General features: G+C 37.9%; 1 protein-coding gene across 2 annotated transcripts in view; it reads left to right on the top strand.

The window, feature by feature from the left end:
• Positions 1–24208, top strand: part of INPP5F (inositol polyphosphate-5-phosphatase F) — a gene marked incomplete at its 5' end in the record, with an annotated part of 65548 nt that overhangs the window by 20636 nt on the left and 20704 nt on the right. For both annotated transcript variants that reach the window (XM_084245165.1, XM_084245164.1), the window contains 7 exons: positions 13022–13158; positions 16335–16463; positions 16682–16849; positions 16977–17033; positions 19330–19528; positions 20059–20238; positions 21079–21146. In XM_084245165.1, coding sequence (XP_084101291.1) covers positions 13022–13158; positions 16335–16463; positions 16682–16849; positions 16977–17033; positions 19330–19528; positions 20059–20238; positions 21079–21146 — 938 coding nt within the window. The remainder of the gene's footprint in view (positions 1–13021; positions 13159–16334; positions 16464–16681; positions 16850–16976; positions 17034–19329; positions 19529–20058; positions 20239–21078; positions 21147–24208) is intronic.

Genomic DNA, 24208 nt, shown 5'->3' with positions numbered 1-24208 from the left:
TTCATGAAATATTTTTCAGGCATAAAAACCTGTTTTTCACAGATATGTGGCATAGTTTGTTATAAGACAAGCACCTATCTCTCCAACCCAGATTAAAGAAGGAAACATGACCAGTGGCTTTGGTGCCTCACTGCACATTTCTCCAAGTGTATCTTCTTCCTTTCCTTCAAGAGAACCTGCTGTTTTGAATTTCATACTTAATTATTCTCTTGATTTTCATATTGCTTTCATATATATCCCTAAACAGTTACCACTAAGGTTTTGTATTTTGTTCTTTTCCCCCATTCAACTTTATAATTTGAAGTCTTATCCATGTTGTCATATGAAGCTTTAGTTTCTTATTGTCAAAATTATATGAATATATCGTAATTTGCCCTTTTTCCTGTCAGTGGGCAATTATTTAGCTTTTTTTTTTTTTCTATTAGAAATAATGCGCTATGAGCATTGTTGTATGTTCTGTCTTTGGTAGTTTTTTAGACTTTTAATACAAAGGAGAAAGCGTTTAGACATTGTGTAACTATGTTAAGTATTAGGTTAATATTCTCCTACCTGTCTACATTTACATACATATATTTGTAATTCATTTATATGCTGACAGGATAATTTCACTGCTGAGTGTTCTGAGCTGAAATTCATTTTCTGTTATTTAAATGAAGCATGTGAAACTTTTGAGTTGTTTTTTTTCAATTTTGGTCACATCATGGAGCAATGAATATTTCACGGCAATTAGTCAAGAGACCTGGGATTTATTTGTTAGCTTTGAGATACAGGGGAAGTTACTTAACTTGCTTTATTTATCTCTTGCTGTATAACAAGCTCCACCAAAGTTCACTCTTAAAACACCAACACTGTATAACATCTACTGAGTATACACTGACCAAGCCGTTCTGCTCTGCTCTGCTGCTAGCAGGGTCATTTGTGTGCAGTGTTCAGCTGGGGGTTTGCCTGACTCTTTTCCTTCATGTGGCCTCTCTCTCCACACAAGACCTCTCGTGGGGCCTCTTTCTCTCTTGGATTCCTAGACATCCTCTTAGGTGGCGCCTTGGGGCCAAAAGACAAGTCCCAATGTGCAAGGGCTTATCATATCTCTGCTTACATCACTGAGCTTGTTTATATCCCGTTGGCCAAAGAAAGCCGCATAACAAACCCAGAGTACATGTGAGTGGGGGATTCACGAGTGTGTGCACCCCATGAGGCTGGTTGAATGGGGGCCACAACACCCCTAGGCCTCTACTTTGTCAACTGTAAGACAAGAGTAAAGGCAACTCCCCAAGGAGTGTTTTATGAGTCTCGAATGAGATAATTTACCAGAAGTTGCTTAGTAAATTATAAGACACTATTTAATCAAGATTCTTTTGTTTGCAAATACAAACTTATCGGCTTGTGCAAAAAACCACAAAATTTTATCAGAAATCCAAGTTACCACTGTAAATAAGTAGATGTCATACAGGCTCCAAGATTACTCTTTTGGGGGCAGGTGGTATCTGACTACCTGTCCCTCTACATCTCTTTCAGTCTTCTCTCATCTCGGCTTTCTCTGTTTTGTGCTTGTAGGACAAAATTTCTGCCCGTAAATGGCACTTTACTCTCAAGCCAGCCAACATCTGATGCTTCCTACAGCCACTAGAGACTGACCAACCATCAAGAATTGAGAAAAACCATGTTAAATGACAAAAATTACATAACACTTAATAAGCAATGTAATCCTAATTTCCTAAAAAAAATGTGCATAGAATAAGAATTCTTCTTTGCTTGTATAGGAAGATAAAAATCATGTAATTTCATATGATTTTCCAGCTCTCACTGGAATTAGATATCTAGCTGGCACGTTGCTGATCTGTTGGTAATTTTACATTCTAGAAGTCAGGTTTCACGATAAGACTTCAGAAGGCAGATCAACTTTGATGTTTTCAAGATGGTGGCCTTAACAACTTTTGAAAGTTGGACAAATAAATTGCCAGATAATCTGAAGAATTTTTCTTAAATTATGAAAGGTCCCTGCACACAAGATGCTCAGTTACCTGCAGATTTTCTGTGAGATGTTTTGTTCTAGAGCAGTCAGGAGAAAGGACAGCAATTGTATCGTGGACTGTGGAAGGTAGAGTTGAATTCAGAAGTCGGGAGAGCTAACCTTGACTTTTATTAGCCTTGATGCAATATGTAATTTGATAATGCTAACATATGTGCTCTCCCAGGTTTCATTTCTTCTTCTCTAAGTGAAGTACTGGGAAGCACATTAAACACAAAGCTCCTTTTGAGATTTTAATGTGTTCAGTTTACCAATTATGCATACAAGAACTGTGGTGGGGGGGTGAGGGGGTGAGAGATGAGGGGGTGAGAGAACTCACCAGAGACAAGAGTGGGGAGCAGAACAGGCAGATCTACTGAGATACACTGCTGAGGGGAGCAGCGGGCAAGACAGGAAAGGTCTGCTGTGCCATGTGGGTTAGCTCCCTAGCCGGGGATCAAACTCTTGCTGCAGTGGCAGGCGATAGCTTGATAGTGCTGAGACTTAACCCCTGTGCCACCAGGGAGACCCAGGTTACCAGTTAATTGAATAGTAGTAGTGAGTCTAGGTAAGACTCCTATGATAGACTCTTCATGGCCGTTGTGGACCAAGAACCTGTCCTGGTCAGGAAGCTCAGACGTGCTTGCGAGGTCTGTTCTTCAGGCTGGGGAGCAAGGGGGGTGGGGAAACATTCGGAGCAGGAGGGTTAGACTTGGCAGATAACCCACAAGCTACTACTGTGAGCAGTGCACAAACAGAATTACTGGTTGAGTTGAGCCTGCACTGAAAGCCTGGTCATTAGGAGGTGGTGAAGGCGTGGTGGTCTCCTGTGGTCAGCCCAATTTCCTCCTTGTGCGGCATGGGCATGCCTTTCTTTGGATCACAAACAATTGGTTGGTAGGCAGTGGAGGAACCTGTGTATACGATATTTGGAAGAGGGAAAGACAGAGTAATTTTTCCCCAGTAATATTATTTTCTGAAATAATGTCCAGTCGACTAGAGAAAGAAAATATGAAAAAGGAAAGAAAGGCAGGGAAAGTGCTCCATTTTTCTCTCTTCTAATCTCTGTACCTTTTTATTTTTCTTGTCACATCACTTCTGAGGTGTGGCTCTTTAGAAAGGGAGCAGGGAGGAAGGGAAGGAAAATCTTTTCTGGGCCCCCTGCTGCTGCTCTTCCCTCCCTCTGCATGTCCCTTGCCCTCCTTGAGCATCTAGCTTAACTCCTCTCTTCCTTTTCTTCATCCTAGTCCCAGGGAGCCTCATTCCTTGCCCTCCCTGTGCCCATTAAAGCTTTGCCCTGGACACTGCCAGCTGGCCGATGAGGTGTCTCCTGGTGTGTATTAGAACTTGTTATTTGGGGTGCATTTTCCCATGGGGGCATCTTACCTTTCTCGTTCCTGTTTCCCTCCTACTTACTCTCTACATATTAATGCATGATTTTTGTTCTTGCCTGATGAGATGGGAACATAAATTTATTTGAATAGATGTCATTGACAGTCTGAAAAATGGCGTGGGTGAGTCGTGCCACTGTTCCTGACTGGCATTTCACTCTGAGCTCTTTGGCATATAAGCTGTCGTGACTTAGTTTGCTAGGGCTGCCACTGCAGAGACTTGACAACAGAAACAGTGGGAAGGTGTTTTATCATAATTCTAAAGGCTGTGTCTGCAGGGCTAGTTTCTTCTGAGGTCTTTGGAACTTTCTGAGGTTTGGAACTTGGCTGTCTTCACATCCTCTTCAGATCGGTGTGACTCCATATCCAAATCTCCTTTTATAAGGCCACACATCATAATGGATTAGGGCCCATCCTAATGACCTCACTTTAATTTTAATTACCTCTTTAAAATAGGGTTACATTATGAGGTACTGGGGTTGGGGCTCCAATATATGGTTTTAGGAGACATAGTATGGCCCATCCAGGAATCTAATGTCCACTGGAATGCTTATTACAAAAGCATGTCACAGAGAATTCCTGCCATTGCTTCTTACCCTTTATTTCATAGTGAGGTGGGCTATCCCCCGACTTCATTGACTAGGCAGCTGCTCCAGAGGCAGATGAATCCCGGGAGCACACACTTGGCAAATCTCAGATTACTTCATAAGGCCTCAGGACAAAGAAGATAACACTGCCTTAATATAGTTATTGTGAGATTTAATGAAACTGACATAAAGTGCTTGTCTGGTGAGAATAGTAAACAAGGTGCTGACTCTTATTTTTTCCCCTTAGTTTTAATGGTAACTTAAAGGTTTCAGATATTCCACTAGAGAACCATTTAAGTTCTAACTCTACAATTTTTGAACAAATTTTAAACTTGAACTGTTTTTTCCCCAATTTTATTGTTTGCTGAAACGCAGTAATTTTAGCATGTCACTGAAAGACTGTGGGGAAATACATAGTGGAAATCTAGAGGATATAGTGTTTTTAATAATAAAATATTAGCATTACTGAAGGTTATATGACATAATCCACATGTCCCTTTTTTAAAATGTGTGGTGGAAGAATTTTAAAGTATTGCTTAGTTGTGGTATTCTTTGTTGATAATTGCCCTTTGTTTTAGTAAGCTCTGCAAAAAAAATTGTCCTATTACCGTGGAACCTAGAAAATACTTATTTAGAATTGTTAGCCTTTCTTTAGTTTGATCCTTTGGGATTTATTAATATGAGGAACAGAATGTGGAAGGGATATATAATATGTTAAATAGGCTAGAAAAAGTAAAGCTATGAAAAATCGACAAATTTCTTACCTGTTGTAGTGTCCTTAAGGAAGTAAGAATGACAGTCAATTTCTTATCCAATTGTAATTACACATTAATTATCTCATGTATCTAGCTCCCCTCTGGAGGGAGAATAAGCTCTAAGAAGCCGGGGACTGTGTACAGTTTGCTCACTGCTGTGTCTGTTGTCTGCTGGCAACTCACATTAAAAACATGTAAGGATTGTGATGATGGTTGTATAGCTCTGAAAATTCAGGGTTGGATATTTACAGTGGGTGAATTTTATAGTATATGTTATATCTCCATAAAGCCACTAAGACATTTAAATCAGAAGATAGCATTTGCTGTAGTCTGTTGTCATTACTTCTGATTTTATCTTAATTAAAAAATCAAGTACATCTACTTTTTGTTAACTTTTTAAACTTTGGTAACTTTTTAAACTTCTTAAACATTTTTCATGTACTCAACTTGTTTGGAGGGAAATATTCTAAAGAAACAGTATTTATGACCTAACATTTCTACCAAAGTTGCAGTGATTTAAAGTGTAATTCAAACATAATCATTTTATTTTCATTTTATCATTCATAAGGATCTCAGAATTCATCATTCATATGGATCTCGGAATTATTTTAGAGATAAGACTTTCATTGGTGACTTGGACCTTTTAATTGTAATTTATCTAACTTATTAATAACTTGGCAGCTTGGAGGCAGGCAGCTAAGTGGTGTAAGAGATTTCCTTTGGCATCTTCTCATGCTCTTTTTGGCTTCCCTCCTCATTCTTTTAATCTCTCCCCAGGGACCTAGGTATTGCGTGACCCTTCTTCCTCTGGTCCCTTCAGCCTGTTTCTCCATTTCATGCTTTAGAATTTTCCACCACCCCCTAATCCTTAATCTGAGCTCCAGGTTCTGGTGCAGATGGTTCCACCTCCCCACAAAGAACAGAGCTTGTGCTGGCCACATGAATGTGAACCCAGGGCTCTGAACTCTCCCAGACGGTCATCAGACAGGTGGGCTGCTTATTTGTGAGCACGTCTCTAACTGGCAGACTTTCATATTTTCAAGTAGGGAGATTCTTTAGAGGCAGCGTAAGTTACCTTTTATGCTATCCCATGGTTATTCCAGTTTAAGGTTATCAACTCATTTGTTCTCAAACTCCAGTTGTTTTCCTCAGTGATTTCTATGGCAGTGATATTAATTTTTTAGCCTCTGAAAGAGAAGAGGATTGGTAAAGTAAGAGTGACTGTATACTTGAGTCATCTGTAAAGGTGTTTCAATAACTAAGGTCCTCACCCAATGTGATCAATAGGTTCTTAAAAATGATCACTTTAAGTAAAGCAACATATATATCCAAACCAATGTACCACAGACTAGTTAATATGAATAAGAGTTAAGTTCCTACACGTTATTTCTTGTCACAAACCATTCACCAAATTTCTAAATAAAGATCCAAAAACCAGTTTGTATTCATTCACTCACTCATTTTCCAACCTGCTTATTCCAGTTCAGGGTCTTGAGTGACCAGGGCCTCTCCCAGAAGCTCAGTGCATCAGGCAGGACGTTCTTATATCACCTCTCAAAGTAGTAATTTATCTTCATGTTTATAAACCTGCATCATAAATAAAAATACCAATTATTTTCTAGTATTCTGAGTTTTAACAGATAGGAAAGTATGTAATAGTATTTTCAGTGAACATACAGGAATCAACTTAGCATTTTAGGATAAGCTATAGTTATCTGGAAAATGTATTTTTTTTTTTTTTAATTTTCTAGAGGCATGTCTTATTTATTTATTTGTTTGTTTGTTTGTTTGTTTGGTTTATACATGCACTGGGTACAGTCAGAAGCGCGGGAGGGTGAGAGAACTCACCAGAGCCAGAGCGGGGAACAGAGCAGGCAGAAGGACCGAAGTACACTGCTGAGGGGAGCAGCGGGCGGCAGGAGAGGTCTGCGCGCCATGTGGGACCCTCCTCCGGTGGCCGGGGAGCAGCCGGGGATCGAACCGGCTGCAGAGGCTGCAGGCAGCTTCGCAACCCAGCGCTCAACCGCTGCGCCACCGGGGAGGCCCCTGGAAAATGTATTTTTATATAGTAATTTATTTTGCCCAATGATGATTTATAAGTTAGACTTTTCTAATCTGAGACTATTAAAATATAAAAGACTGCATGTTTTTATGGAATATCAGATTATTTCATTTTATGGCAGGTCATTACTTGGGATTTAAATGCTAAGTTTCATAGGCGAAGCTGATTATGCCTCTAATTGCATTTGGTGCTTTTGAAATGGAGCCTATTAAAAGTGCCTTGTGTCCTAGATGCTCTCCTTATGAGTCATTGTCATTTTTCTATAAGCCCAGACTTAGGAAAATTTAGTAGGCAACAGAGCAACCAGTCAAGAAACACTGAGTAGTTACTATATTTGGAAGATGAGCAAATTAATAACTGGCTCTTTACTCACTGAGCACATTGAAGCCAGCATCATGTTCTCTTCGCGACCAGGTAGCTGACGCTAGGACTGTGTTGGGGCAGTGGTAGTGGTGCTTGTAATTCTGCTTACTTGATGTACAGTGCCCTCTGAAATATATTCAGGAATGTATTGTGCTCATTTCCATTAGAGGAAAAAAGGAATTTCTTTTAATATAATTTTAAAAAGCAGAAATGGCTTTAAATATAAAACAAAAATTATATTAACCATACCACAAATTTAAATGTTTGGTAGCAATTTAAATGCATGTGTGTGTGCATAAAACCTACTTTATAGACTCATGCTCATATTCATTAAAAACTACTAAATGGAGTCTCCCTGGTGGCCTAGGGGTAAGTCTTGGTGCTATCATCACCACAGCCTGAGTTCTGTCCCCTGCCAGGGAGTTAAACCATATATGGTGCAGCAGACCTCTCCTGTCTCACCTGCTGCTCCCCTCAGCAGTGTATTTCAGTAAATCTGCCTATTCCACTCTCCACTCTGTCTCTGGTGAATCCTCTCACCCCCCACACCTACCTGCACCCCAGTTCTTTTATGCAAAAATAAAAAAAATGAAAGTATTAAATGGCCAATTAATAGCTTATACAGTGTGTATCGATAAAGTAGGTTTTATGCACCAATTTGACTGAGTTTATTTCCTATCAAGATTTGTAAAAAAAAAAAAATTTAAAACACAAGATCCTTCAAATTGGAACATAATTTACCTTGAGATAAGTCACTCTTATCTGTCACTCTTATCCCCTCTGTGAATCATGACTTGATAGGTGTAGAAATATAAAAGGCCCCTGGAACTATAAAACAAATAGATTATAAAAGTAAAAAAATTGAAGTCATTTCTAAGTTTTCAAGTAAGCACCTGTACCCCAGCTCTTGTATGCATAAATAAATAAATCTTTAAAAAAAAAAAAGTAGAAAGGATTGCTGGACACTCATTGTTAGATCAAATACTTATATTTTTGTATGTCAATAAGATGGATAGCCATGTTGGGACTGTTATAGCTGCAACACAAGTGAGGTCAGGAGTAGGGGAAAACATACTGTTCTGACTGAATGAAAATCTTTATCCACATTGCTTATCCCCTTTAAAGTAAGTCAACAATTGAATAGCACGAGAGATTGACTCTTTTCCAGGACTATTGTTTTAGTTTGCCCTACTGGTCAGCTTCTCAAGATAATCACTTCCTTATCTGAGTTCTTATCTTGTTGGGAAGTCAGATTTCCTGTCTCTTTCTGAAGGAGCCAGTTTTACAAAATGTGTTCTTTTTTTATTGTAATATGTTCTAAAAATTGGAAAAATATCATTATGCCAAAGGGCCGGGCTAAACTGAGTTACTGACCATTGACTCTTGGTTAAGTTTAATGTAATGGATCTTCATATCCAGATCTTACTGTGGCAGCTTTAACTGGGCAAAATTTCTTTTCATGTTGGGTGGTATAAATTAATACAATATCCTGCACTGGTGCTTTTAAAATTTTTATCACCAAATTATGCCTGGGAGATACTGGGATCGCTAAACAATAGTGACACTGATACTTTTACATTTCTCTTAAAGTTCAAACTATAAAATACATATTTGAGTCATTTAATCCTGTAACTACAATTTGCTCATTCTTGCCACACTTTCCAGCTTTCCATCTTTGGTCGTTTTGTTTTGTTTCACCTAAACAAAATAATTACAGGAACAGAGGTTTCTCTTGTTTCTTTGAGGCTTTTTATTTGTTTTGTTATGTTTTCAAAACACTGGAAATATCTCAGTGTTCAACTCAAAATTTTCATTTTCTTTCCATTGTGATAATTTTTAACTATTCTTTGAACATTACTCCAAATAGCTACATTTTTTTCAATATGTTATGTTTCAAGAAATAATAGAGGATCCTACTTTAATCTCTCTTTTTTGTCGAAAATGCATGTTTTAGATTTCTAATGAGCTCTTTAGTTCTGTAGGAGCTTTTTTTTTTTTTTTTTTTTTTTTTAATTGAGACAGGGCCTCCCCTGGTAGTGCAGTGGTTGAGCGCTGGGCTGCAAAGCTGCCTGCAGCCTATGCAGCACCGGTTTAATCCTCGGCTGCTGGCGAGGGTCCCACATGGTGCACAGACCTCTCCTGCCACCCACTGCTCCCCTCAGCAGTGTACTTCGTCACTCTGCCTGTTCTGTTCCCCACTCTGGCTCTGGTGAATTCTCTCATCCTCCTGTGCTTCTGACTGTACCTAGTGCGTCTATAAATAAATAAATCTTTAAAAAATAAAAAAATAAAATAATTGAGACATAATTGACATAAAATTTACCCTCTTAAGACTTACATACAGTTCAGTGATTTTTAGTATATTCAGAGGGTTGTACAAACCATCAGCACACGCTAATTGTAGAACATTTTCATCATACCAGCTTCATTAGATTATAACAGGTAGCTATTTCCTTATGAATTTGGTCTAAGTGTTTGTTTTTTTTTTTTTTTTAAATCAATGTGTGAAAGTGAAAATAGTAAGATAGGAAACTTGCTTAAAACACTTGAGATGTATTAACCTAATACAATTTGTAGAGCTGATTGGAAAGTCAACGATAAAAATATCTTTATCCATCATCCTCACACTCCCAGTTGCTAAATTATTTGAATGCAAATTTCAGAAAGCATATTTATCCGAAAATTCTTTAGTATATATTTCAACACTATTTCCTGGCACGCCATCCTTTCCCTCTCTCATTTAGTAGATGCCCGTGTTTACATGAGTCTGTGTGGGTCTTCTTTGTTCTATTCTGGTATTCATTTCTCCCATTCCTAATTTCCCTGGCTTTATAGTTTGTTTTGCTATCTGGTAAACATTAGTTCTTAGTAATAATAACATGAATTGTGAAAATTTTTATCTAATCTTCATAGCTACTCTAAAGTAGGCAGTTTAACCCCATTCTACAGATGAGAAAACCAATAATTATGGCAGTTTTTATTGTGTTGCAAAGCTCTCAGCAAGGATGTAACAGACCTAGAATTTGAGTTTGGGTTCCGTCCTGAAAGTCCTGAGAAGGGAGGATTACTGCTTACGAAATTCTTTCTCTGTTGTCTGAGATCACTTCCGATATATTTAATTACAGATTTAATCTTCATTAGAACTCCATAAGTATATTGAACTTTTCAGTGTGCAGTTTGCTTTTAAAGAAGCACCTCAAATTTTTACTTTTTATTGTAGGAGTAACTGAACTAAAAATAGACATGTTTTATTTTAAAATGTATATACATATATAAGTTGAACTTCGCTATTGGTACTGTCAGTGTTATTGCGGGGGAAAAAATGATGCATTTTTGTTTCCCAAGTGAGTTTCTATATGCAATAGAGCCTCTGTGTTTGAAAGTTAAAATTTTTATGTTTCAGTACTGCACTGTTAAATTGTTTATTTGAAAGACACTTACTATATTTGATTAGGCACAGTGTCGTCACTGTAATTTATTAAAATCACAAGTCACGTTATTAATATGAAATGAACCCAAAGAAAATAGAAGGCATTTTCTTCTTATTTAAGCAACAAGAAGACCTAAATTTGGAAGAGCCCTTCCTAATATTAGCATACCTTCTCTCTGCAAACACACTGAATTGTTCTGTGTAAAAGAGGAATTATTCCTGTGAGGTGAAGACACCTGTGTAAATATTTCTTTTCATTCAACAAAATGTGTTCCATTCTAGCGGTTTATTCTGTATTATGTGCATTATACTTATTATGTGTTGGGTGCTGACATACTTCTCAGCACAGGGTTGGTTAATGTGTAATGATAATAAATAATGAAATAGCCTGTAAAAGCCTTGAAACTTTGGAGTAAATTCTACCTTACTTTATAAAGAATTATGAAACACGTACTAACTTCTGCATTTATGAAATACTTAAGGCGTATTTCCCAAGGGCTATCCCTAAAATGAGAGTTGATTAACACCTGGGGAGAAATGAAAGAAATCAAAATACTATATAACTCTAAAAAATATTTTTTCATGTAGGAAATATATAGCCATCATGTTATTTTTCAATAATAAGAAATTCCTGGTAACATACATGTCAAGAGGAGTGAACCCATATTCCTAAATCATGTTGTAAACCGGCATTACCTCAATAAAAAAATAATACCAATATTTAAAAATTCCTGATAATTTGTTTTTTTATTTTTTTGGGGGTTTTTTTGGCTCTAGTCAAGTAGTGTTTTCTTAAATGGTATAACCCCATAAGTGAAAAATTTGCTTTTGTATGCTCTCTTTCATAGACTGTTCCTTATTTAATTAAAAATCTTTTGTGTGTAGAAATTTGGATGGGAAAGATAAATATTGGAGCTCTGGGTGTTTCTTTGCCATCTTTCTTATATTTGCTAAAGATTCTTTGATGTGTTTGACCACCCCACCTCCCCAGTTCACCTCAGTATATCTGCTTATTTGCTCAAGTCATGGTGTACTTATAAAGTAGTTTTGGAATTGCTAACCCATACTCTATGAAAAACAAATTCACTAACCAGAGTATTGTTTGTAGTTCTTTTTGTCTTTATCTACAAAATACTGTATTTCAAAGTTATCCAGGTTAAAATTTTCTTACCTGTCTCCTGCATTGTGATTACACTTTCCATTTGTAACAGACTTGGGTTACTGTTTGTGTTTCTTTTTGGTTATCCAGCACGTTCTGGTTGACTTGAACTATTTATTTTTGATATGTGAGAGATTACCATGGTTCTCACAGTCAGGACCATTCAGAAGGATATATTCAGAGAATGGGTATGCTCTTCACCCCTTCATCTCGTTACTCCCCGCCTTTTCATCCCGTTTACACCCACCTATTCCTGTAGGTGACCAATCTCATTAATTTTTAATTTATCTCTTTCTTTTGTACAAATGAAATGTACAGTATACAATCATGTGGCACTTAACAACGTTTGTATCGATATCAGACTACATACGTAATGGTGGTTCCAACACACTATACCACGCCTGGGTGTGTAGTACATCATCTTGGTTTTATGTAATTACACTCTGACACTCACACAATAACAAAATTGCCTAATGCCACATGACTCCCGTCATTACGTGACACATGACTATATGCGTATTTCTCATACCTTCTTTAAGGTAGCACACTCTAGATACTCTAGTGATTTGAGTTAATAGTGTATCTTACTAGATCACAATATTGTATCTTTAGTATATATATTAACAATATATCCAGTTTATCCCCTCAGTATATTCAGGAACCATTCCTTATCAGTTTATAGAAACCCTCTGACTCCTTTTTACAGTAGCATAATACTCCATTGTGTGGATGTGTCATACTTTATTCAAGCAATTTTCTTATGTCTGACAATGTAAAGTTTCCAGTATTTTGTAGTTGAAAACTGCTACAATGAATAGAGTTGAGTATATAGTCTTTTGTGTTGTTAAACACAAAAGGTGTTGTTAAACATCTTCAGAGTAAATTCAGAAGAGTGGCATTGCTAAGTTAAAAGGTAAGTACATATATATACATGTTAGATGTCACTAAACATCTCTCTTCAGAACAGCTGTATCTGTTTGTGTTCACAGCAGCTGTTTCCCCATAGTCTGGTCAGTGAATATCTGTTCATAACATTATTCTCCCCAATCTGATGGGTGAGAATGGCACCACAACATTTTAATTTATATTGTTCTAATTATGAATGAGACTGAACATCCTGTTGTGTGCATAAAGACCATTTTACATCTTTGTTGTATGCTTTAAATGGGTTATATTGAATGTACATTTCGTTGTTACATTATTTACTTTCAGTTTGCCAAGGTAACTTAATAGTTACCAGATATTAATAAGACTTTTCTCTTTCAGATCTTCCTTGGTGGCTTATTTTAATTCGGCAGAAAGCATTGGTGGGCAAACTACCAGGTGACCATGAGGTCTGTAAAGTTACCAAAATTGCTGTGCTATCACTCTCTGAAATGGAACCTCAGGATCTTGACCTGGAGGTAAGGTGAAGTCTCAGGAAGTTGTGTGGAGACCTGATATAAATATAATAGAAAATATTAGCATTTGGTTCAATAGAACAGAATGATACAATTTTCAAGCTGGAAACTATCTTTAAAATAATTTAATCCTGTGGTGGTAGTAGTGGAACCTTTGTTGCAAAATCTGTGGAGTTTTTATAAGACATATAAAAGCAGAGCTGCTTAGCTTGAGGTGGGAATGGAATGAGAGGGAATTCTTGGGCCCTGCCTGTTTGGTTCTAGAGTGGATCTGGGGCATTACCCTATAACACAACACATTAATATTTCTGGAAGAATCAAGTATTCATACGAAGGGAGTTAAGTGATGACTGTCATTAGTCTTATATCAGTTCTGGGCATACTTTGCCATTAAATGAGTTTGTAATAGGCTTTAAAAAATAAACTGTCAGGGGCCTCCCCTGGTGGCGCAGGCGGTTGAGCGCCGCGCTGTGAAGCTGTTCGCAGACTCTGCAGCACCGGTTCGATCCCAGCTGGCCAGTGAGGGTCCCACATGGCTCAGCAGACCTCTCCTGTCTCGCCTGCTGCTCCCCTCAGCAGTGTATTTCGTCAGTCTGCCTGTTCTATTCCCCACTCTGTCTCTGGTGAATCCTCTCACCCTCCCGCTCATCTGGCGTGTTTCCTGATTCTTGTATATATAAATAAATAAATCTTAAATAAACTGTCAGGTTTTAGTTTTTGGACTTCGGAGTTGTTGATGAGGAAGTTAAGGGATTTGGGGGCCTATATCAACTCTCCCAAGTCCCAAAAGAGGAAAGAAAGAGGGGGTGAGAGAAAAAGAAAGAAGACATTGCTAAACTAAGAATGAAGAAGCTTCTCCATGGACCATGAATGGAACCAGTAGATCCAACTGAGGCCATTGCCCTGCTGGGTTCTGCATCCAAAAGCAAGCATGTCAGTAAGGGACCAATAAGGGTAGCTAATGGGAAACAGGACCAGGGCATGCTCAGAACTTGAAGCCTGGTTCCAGAGAGTGACTCTCTAGCTCTTGAAAGCAAGCTGTTAAGTTGTCTGCACTTAGTGCAATAATCAATAATCATGCATCAGGAATCCTCCTCCCTGTTAAACCCTAGCACCTCCCATGAGACACACTGGCTTGGGCAAAAGATAAGGGTCTGATTTTACCCCATAGCAATCAGCAGGATGTCAGTGGGGTTAATAGGAAACCTTTAGGAGAGGGATTAATGGAAGGTATTGGTTTCTTAAGTGATCCAGTGTATGGAAACACCATTACCTGGCATAGGGCATATCAGAGAAGGGACAAGATTTTGGAAACAGATATGATCAGTTTTGAGGATGCTGAATTTGAGGGAGTAGTGTGTGGAGTAGGAGGGAGAGGTTATATTTTGGGGACTTGAGCTCAGAGCAGAAGAGCAGAGTTAGAAATGTGGGGTTGGGGTCTCCCTGGTGGTGCAAGGGGTTAAGAGACAACCTATGAAGCTATTCGCATCTCTGCAGAACGAGTTCGATCCCTGGCCAGGGAGCAAACCACATGGTGCTGCAGACTCTTGTATGCATAAATAAATAAATCTTAAGGAAAAAAAAAGAAATGTGGGGTTGGATATAGTATAGTTAAAATGAGGAAAAAAGATGAAATTTCTAGACAGAATACGAAGAATGGAAAAAGACCTAAGGTTAGAATCTTGGGTACACCATCGTCTTTAGAGACAGAAAATGATGCCAACAAATAAGTCAAAGAAGGAGCAGTCAGAGTGGGGGCAAGAACTCAGAGAGACTGGAGTCATTAAATATTCATGACAGGGTATTATGCATTTGTCAGACATAGTTATTCCTTCAGCACATCCAAGCACACTGATGATATCTTCCTCTTGCCCCGGGGTATGTATTTGGGAGAGAATTGGGCTAGAAGTACATAACAATCAGTTGAAGATTCCATTGCATCTGAAAACTTGGTCTAGTCTCAACTTCCACATCTGATCAAACAGGACTGGTCTCCCCTGCTCCAAAATTTCATAAACTGGGGCCTCCCTGGTGGCGCAGCGGGTTGAGCCCAGTGCTGTGAAGCTGTCCGCAGCCTCTGCAGCATGGATTCGATTCCTGGCTGGCCAGGGAGATTTCCACATGGCGCAGCAGACCTCTCCTGTCGTACCCGCGGCGCCCCTCAGGAGTGCTTTCGGTCTGTCTGCCTGTTCTGCTCCCCGCTCTGTCTCTGGTGAATCCTCTCATCCTCCTGCGCCTCTGGCCTATACCTCAGCTATTGTATAAATAAAAAATAAATCTTAAAAAAAAAATCATAAACTATGACTAGCTTTTGTTCTACTCATTGTTTCTTTTTTTGTCCTGTGTATCATCTAGTAGTAGTTCTTTTGTAAGTAAGGCACTGCTGATGATAAAGCATTTAGTAACTGTTAGCTCTTAACACAGAGTCTGTCAGCTGGTGTAGCAACAAAACTGGAGTGCTGGGGGAAAAAAAAGTTGGTCTGCATTTGACTTGTAGAATTCTTGTGTCCCTTTCAGAATGTTTGCTTTGTGTATTGAGCCATGTGAAATTGTATGTAGAATCTTTTACTTTCTATGAACCGTTGAGCCCATCTCTTATCTTCCATGTTCCCATTCTCTTCCTCACCTTTGCCAGTTAGACGTTTCCTGCAGCCCTAATGCTGGGTTCCATTGGTGTGTGTAGGATAGGAGGAGAGAGAGTTGTTGAAATGTCCAACTTTTAAGATTTCCAAAAGAGCAGATCTTAATATCATCTCAAGCCAAAACATATTCACGAGCTTGAACATTTAGCACAGATAGCTGTCAAATAATGCCCCCAAATCACCCAAATGTGTGTTCTGCAATATTATTAATCTTATGTGCCAATTTTCAAAGCATTAAAAAACTTGACCAATGCATTTTATACTTCAGTTGTAGTAGTTAAGAGTTTGTTATAATTATCATCCTAATCTGAATTTCCTACCTCTCGATCCTAAGTATTTCCTGTCCTCTATCATTTGCTTATCCTCTGCGGTAGTTTTGTAATCCTTGCAACCACAGCTAACACGTGTTTTCTGATGTCTCCTTGGTCATATTACTAAATCTTGAAGTTTACTTTTATCTACAGCACATGAATTTCTACTTGACCATTTAACAAGCAGATATTAATAACAATTCTCCTTCTCTTCCTAATTATTTAGCTCTGTAAGAAGCATCATTTTGGAATTAACAAACCAGAGAAGATTATACCATCTCCAGATGACTCGAAATTTCTGCTGAAGACTTTTACACATATTAAGTCTAATGTGGCAGCTCCTAATAAAAAGAAAGTAAGTGTTTGACATGGGGCTTGGAATTTATCTTTCATTAGTTTTAAAGTGTATGGTAATTTTTCTCCCAGTAAACTTATTTTCAAACTACTTGTCATAGTAAAGCATTGTCTCTGCATGTTCTTGGGAATTATTTTTACTTTTCCTCTAGGAAGTTGAATATTAGCCACATTAAGATTCACACTTAATTCCTGTGGTAATAGATTCATTTCTTCTAGGTTAAAGAAAGTAAAGAGAAAGAGAAGTTGGAGAGAAGATTACTTGAGGAGTTGCTAAAGATGTTCATGGACTCGGAATCCTTTTATTATAGCTTGACCTATGATCTGACCAATTCGGTGCAGAGGCAAAGCGCTGGGGAGAGGGACCCCCGTCCCCTCTGGCAGAAGGTACTCCTCACAGCTCGGAGCAGGGCCCCCCCGCCCCCCACTGAGGGGACAACTTGCAGACCCTTTGACTGCTATAGGAAAATTGAAACAACATGTTTCTGAACTATTTATTCTCTAACTTTTCCAGGTCGATGACCGATTTTTTTGGAATAAATACATGATACAAGATCTTACTGAGATTGGTGTGAGTAGTTGTTTCTAAAATATCCTAATGTACATAATATTTGTGGAGCAAGTATTCTTCAATTGTATTGCAATAAATTAAAAATTTCGCAATAGTGTTTTTTCCAATGAAATGGGAACCATTTAGCGAGGGAAACCAAAGCATTATTTTAAGACAGTTCATGATTTTACTGCATAGACACAGGCTTAAATCAGTTTAGTAGGTTCCCATAGGATAGTAGCAATTTAAGACTGTGGAGTTAACATCCACAGAGTTCCTGTAAAAAGAGGTGCTTTGTTTACTCATTGGAAATGTTGAAATCCAGTTGTCCTTGTGATGATACCCCGTCATTTACCTGTGCTGTTTGCTTATCTGGGAATTGGGATAGACAGATCTGCAAGGACAGCCCAGGACTGCTAGCAGTTGAACCAGGGAAGGCAGGGACTAAGGTGATGTTATTGCATGAGTTTCCTTCCAATTTTATGATTACTTCCTTTTCTCTGTTGGAGAATTATGATTGTCCAACAACAATTCACTTAATCAGTCAACAAATATTTGCTGAAGGCCTGCTATATGCCAGTTACTGGATTGGATACAAAGTGGGCCAATAGCTAAATAGGGGCACATATTGTCTTTTTCTTAAATTTCAAAATTTTCTTCTTCCTTTCTCCCACTTTGTGGGAGTCATTATAAATTATATTGACTTTATTTTGTGGCATCTACCACTAGATATCATAAACTTCTATTGAGAATGAGGCGTGAAAATGTTCTCACCTCTTTATGATTCTAATCAAACTATGTCCACCAAAACTCAGTAATGGGGATAAATATTAGGGTGTCTGTAATGAATATGTGTCCTGTGTGCTGACATTGGCAGAGTCTTTGTCAAACACTGTATTGCCATTTAGAATTGATGACTGATAATAAAGGTGACATTTTGCACATACATTCTCTGCTCCCGTGAAGAGCTTTGTGTTTATTGCTAGAACAAAAACACAGTAATGGGAATGGTGATAAGAACAATGAATACAAATAGGCTGATCACTATTTTCAAATCTAACTACCTTTGGGGCCTCCCTGGTGGCGCAGCAGTTGAGCGCTGGGTTGCGAAGCTGCCCGCGGCCTCTGCAGTGCCGGTTCGATCCCCGGCTGCTCCCCCGGCCACCGGAGGAGGGTCCCACATGGCGCGCAGACCTCTCCTGCCGCCCACTGCTCCCCTCAGCAGTGTACTTCGGTCCTTCTGCCTGCTCTGCTCCCCGCTCTGGCTCTGGTGAATTCTCTCACCCTCCCACGCTTCTGACTGTACCCAGTGCTTGTATAAAATAAATAAATAAATAAATACATCTTTTAAAAAAAAAAAATCTAACTACCTTCCTACATCTTTCCACAGCCTCCATAAAACAAAACGAAACTGTGAGGTAGGGCCTGGAGTATATGGTTATGGAAGAAAAGGTGAACTAGAAATTGATGCTGAGGTTAAAATGAGATCAGTTATGGAGAAAGGAGAGACAGAGGGACGAAGCACAACTCTCTGGGGGATCTTTTTTTTTTTTTTTTTTTAAACTTTTATTGTCCCTGCATACAATCATTTGAGAAATTTTAGTATTCTTAGTCTAAAAGACATAGAGGAAGAAAGCTAACTCTAATTAGTACTCTCAATTATGTTGGATGACTTTAAAATAAAAAATTATCAAGGCTGTTTAGGGGAGTCAGGTTTACTTCTTGGATTTTGGCTTGTGAAACAAATTTTTTTCTAAACTTGGAAAACTGTAGACTTCTTTGTTTCATAATAGTGATCAGAGTTGTATTTTTTATTAAATGCTTAATACAATTAGGAGTTGAAAATCAACCTTTAAACTTTATTTTTTCTCTCTGACAGGAATAATCATAATAGCTGCATTTGTTAAACACTTACTATAAAATGACAGTCACTATGCTAGAGATATTTTACTCATTTAATGTTAACAGCAGTGTTTTTTGAGGTGGTAGTTTTTCTTTCATGGAGCAGAACATGGTACATGGTGAGGTTAAGTGATTCGCCTGAGTTTATGGATTTGCACCCCAGCAGCCTGGCTCGGATGTAGTGGTCCGTCTCAGACTGCTCTTCCTGAGTGATGTCTATGAGAAAAGGATGAACCATACCTTCTCCCTTTCCATTCCTTAGTGCTCTCCAAAAAGCAGAAAATATGGTTAGACAGTGGAAGATTTCTGCTTTTAATAAACTGACAAATGTGTGCTAGCTAGCAACTGTTTGAGTATCAGAAAGTAGCCATGCTGTCTGGAATAGAAACAACATGATGTCGGGTATTGTTTTTAGACACCAGATGTCGACTTCTGGATTATCCCCATTATCCAAGGTTTCGTGCAGATTGAAGAATTGGTGGTTAATTATAATGAATCTTCTGATGATGAGAAAAGCAGCCCAGAGACCCCTCCACAGGATTCCACTTGTGTAGATGACATTCACCCACGATTTCTTGTGGCTCTCATTTCACGCCGAAGTAGGCACAGAGCTGGTGAGTAGAGGCCTCTGAGGGTGTGCAAACCAAATCCAGGTAGAACAGAAAATATGCAATTGTGTAGAAATTTTAAGAATGGACTTGGAAACACAGTTGACCTTAGAGAGCTCAGTGATTCAATAGTTTGATGTAACTGGGAACCAATTTTTGGAGAGGTGAGTGGAAAGAGTTAGTAAATGGGGGAAAAAAAAAGATATATTTGGAGAAGAGAAAGTCACCAGGGAGGTATTTATAAATACTGGCATTCCCACTGATTAGCTTGTCTCACACTAAAAAATCCTGGAGTACTGGCACTTTTGGGAAAAGCCATCTCTTCCACTTCAGTGGAATTATCTTAACTTCATCTTTTAAAACTTCAGTGATATATATATACAATTATGATTTGGGGCAAGATCATGCTGGTCTGTCTGGCAATTGCATATTTGGTTCCCAGGCTATCCTGAAAGACTAAGATTTGGTTAAGAAGCATGATCTAATCAGGCTAAGTTTTTAAAAAAATGTTGTTTTTTGTTTTAATTTTCCTTTAGGAATGCGCTATAAACGAAGAGGAGTGGATAAAAATGGAAATGTTGCAAATTATGTGGAGACTGAGCAGTTAATTCATGTTCATAATCACACCTTGTCATTTATTCAAACACGTGGTTCTGTGCCTGTCTTTTGGAGCCAGGTTGGGTATCGATATAATCCCAGACCTCGATTGGACAAAAGTAAGTGTGTTAATTATTTGGCTTGCAAATAGTGATTTCAGAGAGGATATTTTTAAAAATATTAGATACTGCAGAGGTTTGGATTTGCTTTGCCAGATAACGTCATTCAAAACCCACACAGTGAAATGTAATAGTGATAGAATGATAAGAATCATAATGGCTATTGACAGTTTAAATATTTAACAATAAAAATATTCCCCATAAAGCAAGATGTAGTTTCATAGATTTTAAATTGTTTGACGAATACTTTATTGAATGCTCAGTTTTGGAAACAGGTAAATGTATCCAGTATTTGTAGGTACAGGAAATATCTTAAAACATGGCATCTGCAAAAAGTAGATTCCTTTAATCAGTGTCTCACTGTGGAAGGTTTGCTTTAAATATTGACAATTTAATTTTTTCCGTATTTTAACTTTAGCAGTGAAATAGCTTAGTCAAGTCAATCTAATTAGACTGCTGAATGAGTTTGATTTTAAAAATTAAGTGTACAGAATATTTTTCTCTCAATACTTATATTTGTGGGCATTCAGTAAAACTAGCCTTTTATATCTTACCTTGTTTTAGAGGGATTTTTATTTTATTTATAAACTACATGAAACCTTTTCTGAGAAGTAGGCTGGATGTGTAAATAATGTCTGAATTCATTTGCATTTTCAGTATGTTTCAATTTAATTGGAAAAAATCAGCTTTTGGCTTAGCATTTCATTTTAAAATACTGTTTTTAGACTCTCTTGGTTACATTTGGGCTGTCAGTAAATTAAGAGTAAAGATGAAATAGACACTAATTTCTGCCTTAAACATGGGAAGAAAAAAAATAGATTTTGTATCACTTCTTTATAGGTGAAAAGGAAACTGTTGCCTATTTCTGTGCCCATTTCGAAGAACAACTGAAAATTTACAAAAAACAGGTGGGCTTTGATCTGCAGTAATAAGTGTTCCTACATATTTAGAAATGACTATGTATCTGTTTCTTTAAATTTCATGAAAATAACAATGTGCAGTTCTTAACTAAGCAAAATGGCATTTGTAATGAAGTTAAAAAAACACATATAAACTAAGAGTATTGTTAATATTTGTTAATAATTATCATTGAGTCAGCTACTTTAGACTGTTCTTGGATAGGAGGTTATTCTACAGTCAAAAATTAACAGTCTAAGAAGTATCTAGAATAACAAATGAAAGGCCTCTCTTAGTACCACCTGTAGTTGTACCTTCCTAAGATAATTCTGTGTGTATCTTTCAATATGTTTTTTAATCTATTCCCCTTTCATATGTATTCATGCACACATATACTGGAATGTGATCATACAAACTAAAATCACTTGAAAACTGTTATATGACATTGATGACCAGATTTCAGATTCAAGATTAAAATGTAACAGTAACTCTTATCCGTTAGCAGTGATCAGTCTCAATGCCATGTGGTGCATTTTTCTAACAGCAACAAAAATAAATAGGAAAAATTAACCTAAAATCTAATAAATGTGCATGTGCAGAGTAGAAAAAAGAATCACTGATGAACACAAAATAAACATGAATAAATGGAGAGAAAATACTATGTTCCTAGAAGATTTATTACGGAATATATTTTAGTTCTTCCAAAATTAATGTATAAGTTTTGTGCAATTCCAAAGAAAGTTCCATCAGGGAAATAAAAAGCAAACCCTCAGATTGAAAGAAGTTATGAAATCTGGTAATAAGAAATAAAGGCAGGTATTTGGGAAAATGAGAAATCTCACATGTTGGTAAAAGCAACCTAAGTTGGTTCAACCATTTTGAATGGTGTTTTCAATCAGAATAAAATAGGTGTATATGATTTCTTATATCTAGCCTACATATCATGTAAAAATCAGATCCAGATAGATATGAATGTGAAAAATTAATCTTTTAAAGGAAAATACAGAACATTTTTGACCTTGGGTCTGTAACAGGACTTAAACACTAGTCATAATATAAAAATTTATAAGTTTGACTATTATTAACTCATTATTTATTGAAACTATTAAATCATAGGTATTTAAAATATTAAAATAGTATAAATGTAAATATTTCTTAAAACTTTATTAAAATAGGATTAATAAAGCACCGCCCATAATGAAAATTTTGACAGATTTCACTTTGTTAAGGTAAAGAACTTCTATTCATTAAAGACTCCATTAAAAGGATGAAAAGGCAATTCACAAAGGGGAAGAAGATATTTAAGTTTTTTCAATACAGATACATGAGAAAAGCCTCATATCTCAGGTGTTTTTTAAACTTTAAAAATTCATAAAGAGGGCCTCCCTGGTGGCGCAGCAGGTTGAGCGCAGCACTGTGAGGCTGTCCACAGCCTCTGCAGCACAGGTTTGTTTCCTGGCTGGTCAGGGAGAAACCCACATAGTGCGGCGGTTTTCTCCTGCCTCGCCCACTGCTTCCCTCAGCAGTGTCTTTGGTCTGTCTGCCTGTTCTGCTCCCCACTCTCACTGGTGAGTTATCTCGCCCTCCTGTGCCTCTGACCTGTACCCCAGTTCTTGTATAAATAAATAAATCTTTAAAAAAAAACTAAAAATTCATAAAGAGAAAGAACCCAGCGCCTCCCTGGTGGCGCAAGGGGTTAAGCACTATGAAGCTATCTGCAGTCACTGCAGCACGAGTTCGATCCCCGGCCAGGGAGCTGACCCACATGGTGCAGCAGACCTCTCCTGTCTTGCCTGCTGCTCCCCTCAGCAGTGTATTTCAGTAGATCCTCCTGTTCTGCTCCCCACTCTGTCTCTGGTAAATCTTCTCACATACCACACACCCTCCCAGCTCTTGTATGCATAAATAAATAAAATAAAAAAATTTTTTTAAAAGAGAAAGAACCCAGCAACAAGCACACTCTATGTGAAAAATGTTATCCAGAAGTCCAATAATCATATGAAAAGGTGCTGTACCTCATTCACCATCTGGAAAATGCAAACTAACCACCACCACTCACCAGAATTGCTACAGTTTGAAAAGGAGGGGGGAGTCCTAAGTTTTGTTAAACATGTGGAGTAACTGGCACTCTAATACAAAAAATTTTTAATCTACCTTAGAGAAAATGTGTTCAATCAAGTAGGCATGTATAAGAAGATTTGTTGTGGGGCCTCCACGGTGGCGCAGCGGTTGAGTGCTGGGTTGCGAAACTGCGCGCGGCCTCTGCGGCGCCGGTTCGATCCCCGGCTGCTCCCCGGCCACCAGAGGAGGGTCCCACATGGCGTGCAGACCTCTCCTGCCGCCCGCTGCTCCCCTCAGCAGTGTACTTCGGTCCTTCTGCCTGCTCTGCTCCCCGCTCTGGCTCTGGTGAATTCTCTCACCCTCCCGCGCTTCTGACTGTACCCAGTGCATGTATAAACAAAACAAACAAACAAACCAGCAAACAAATAAATAAAGCATGCCCCTATTAAAAAAAAAAAAAAAAAAAAAAAAAAGAAGATTTGTTGTGGCATGAAAGTAACCTGTTCATCAGGTCAGTGGGTAAAATATGCACAGATAAAATGATAAATGCAAATGCTTAAAAATGATGAGGCAAATCTGTGTGTGCTAACATGAAAAGATCTTAAAATCACAGGTTAGAAAAGAAACAGTCTAACTCTAGATGGTATATCACCATTTAAAAGTCCTATAAAATAGCCATTTACATGTATTTCTCTGCCATCTATATATGTTCTCACACATACATATGTGGCACATTTATACAGGAATGCATTTAGGTGGACTGAAACACAAGGTCCACACCTAATATGTAATGGGGGGTTACCTCCAAAGATGCCTGTGCGTGTGGTCAGAGGCTTTAACCTTTATTCCTGTTTGACTTTTTTAATATGAATAAATTCATGTATTAGTAATATGTATAATTATAAAGAACATTATAGAGAAGAAATCAAAGTAAGTGTAAAACCTAATCACTGTAAAAATTGAAGCAATACTGAGGTATGTAAAGGAAGCAGAGCAAATATAACTTCACCTC

Source organism: Talpa europaea (genome assembly GCF_964194135.1).
Source record: "Talpa europaea genome assembly, chromosome: 10".
In the NCBI taxonomy this organism is placed as follows: domain Eukaryota; kingdom Metazoa; phylum Chordata; class Mammalia; order Eulipotyphla; family Talpidae; genus Talpa; species Talpa europaea.
The sequence above is the reverse complement of the archived record's forward strand: the minus strand, read 5'-3'. Positions and strand labels throughout refer to the sequence as shown.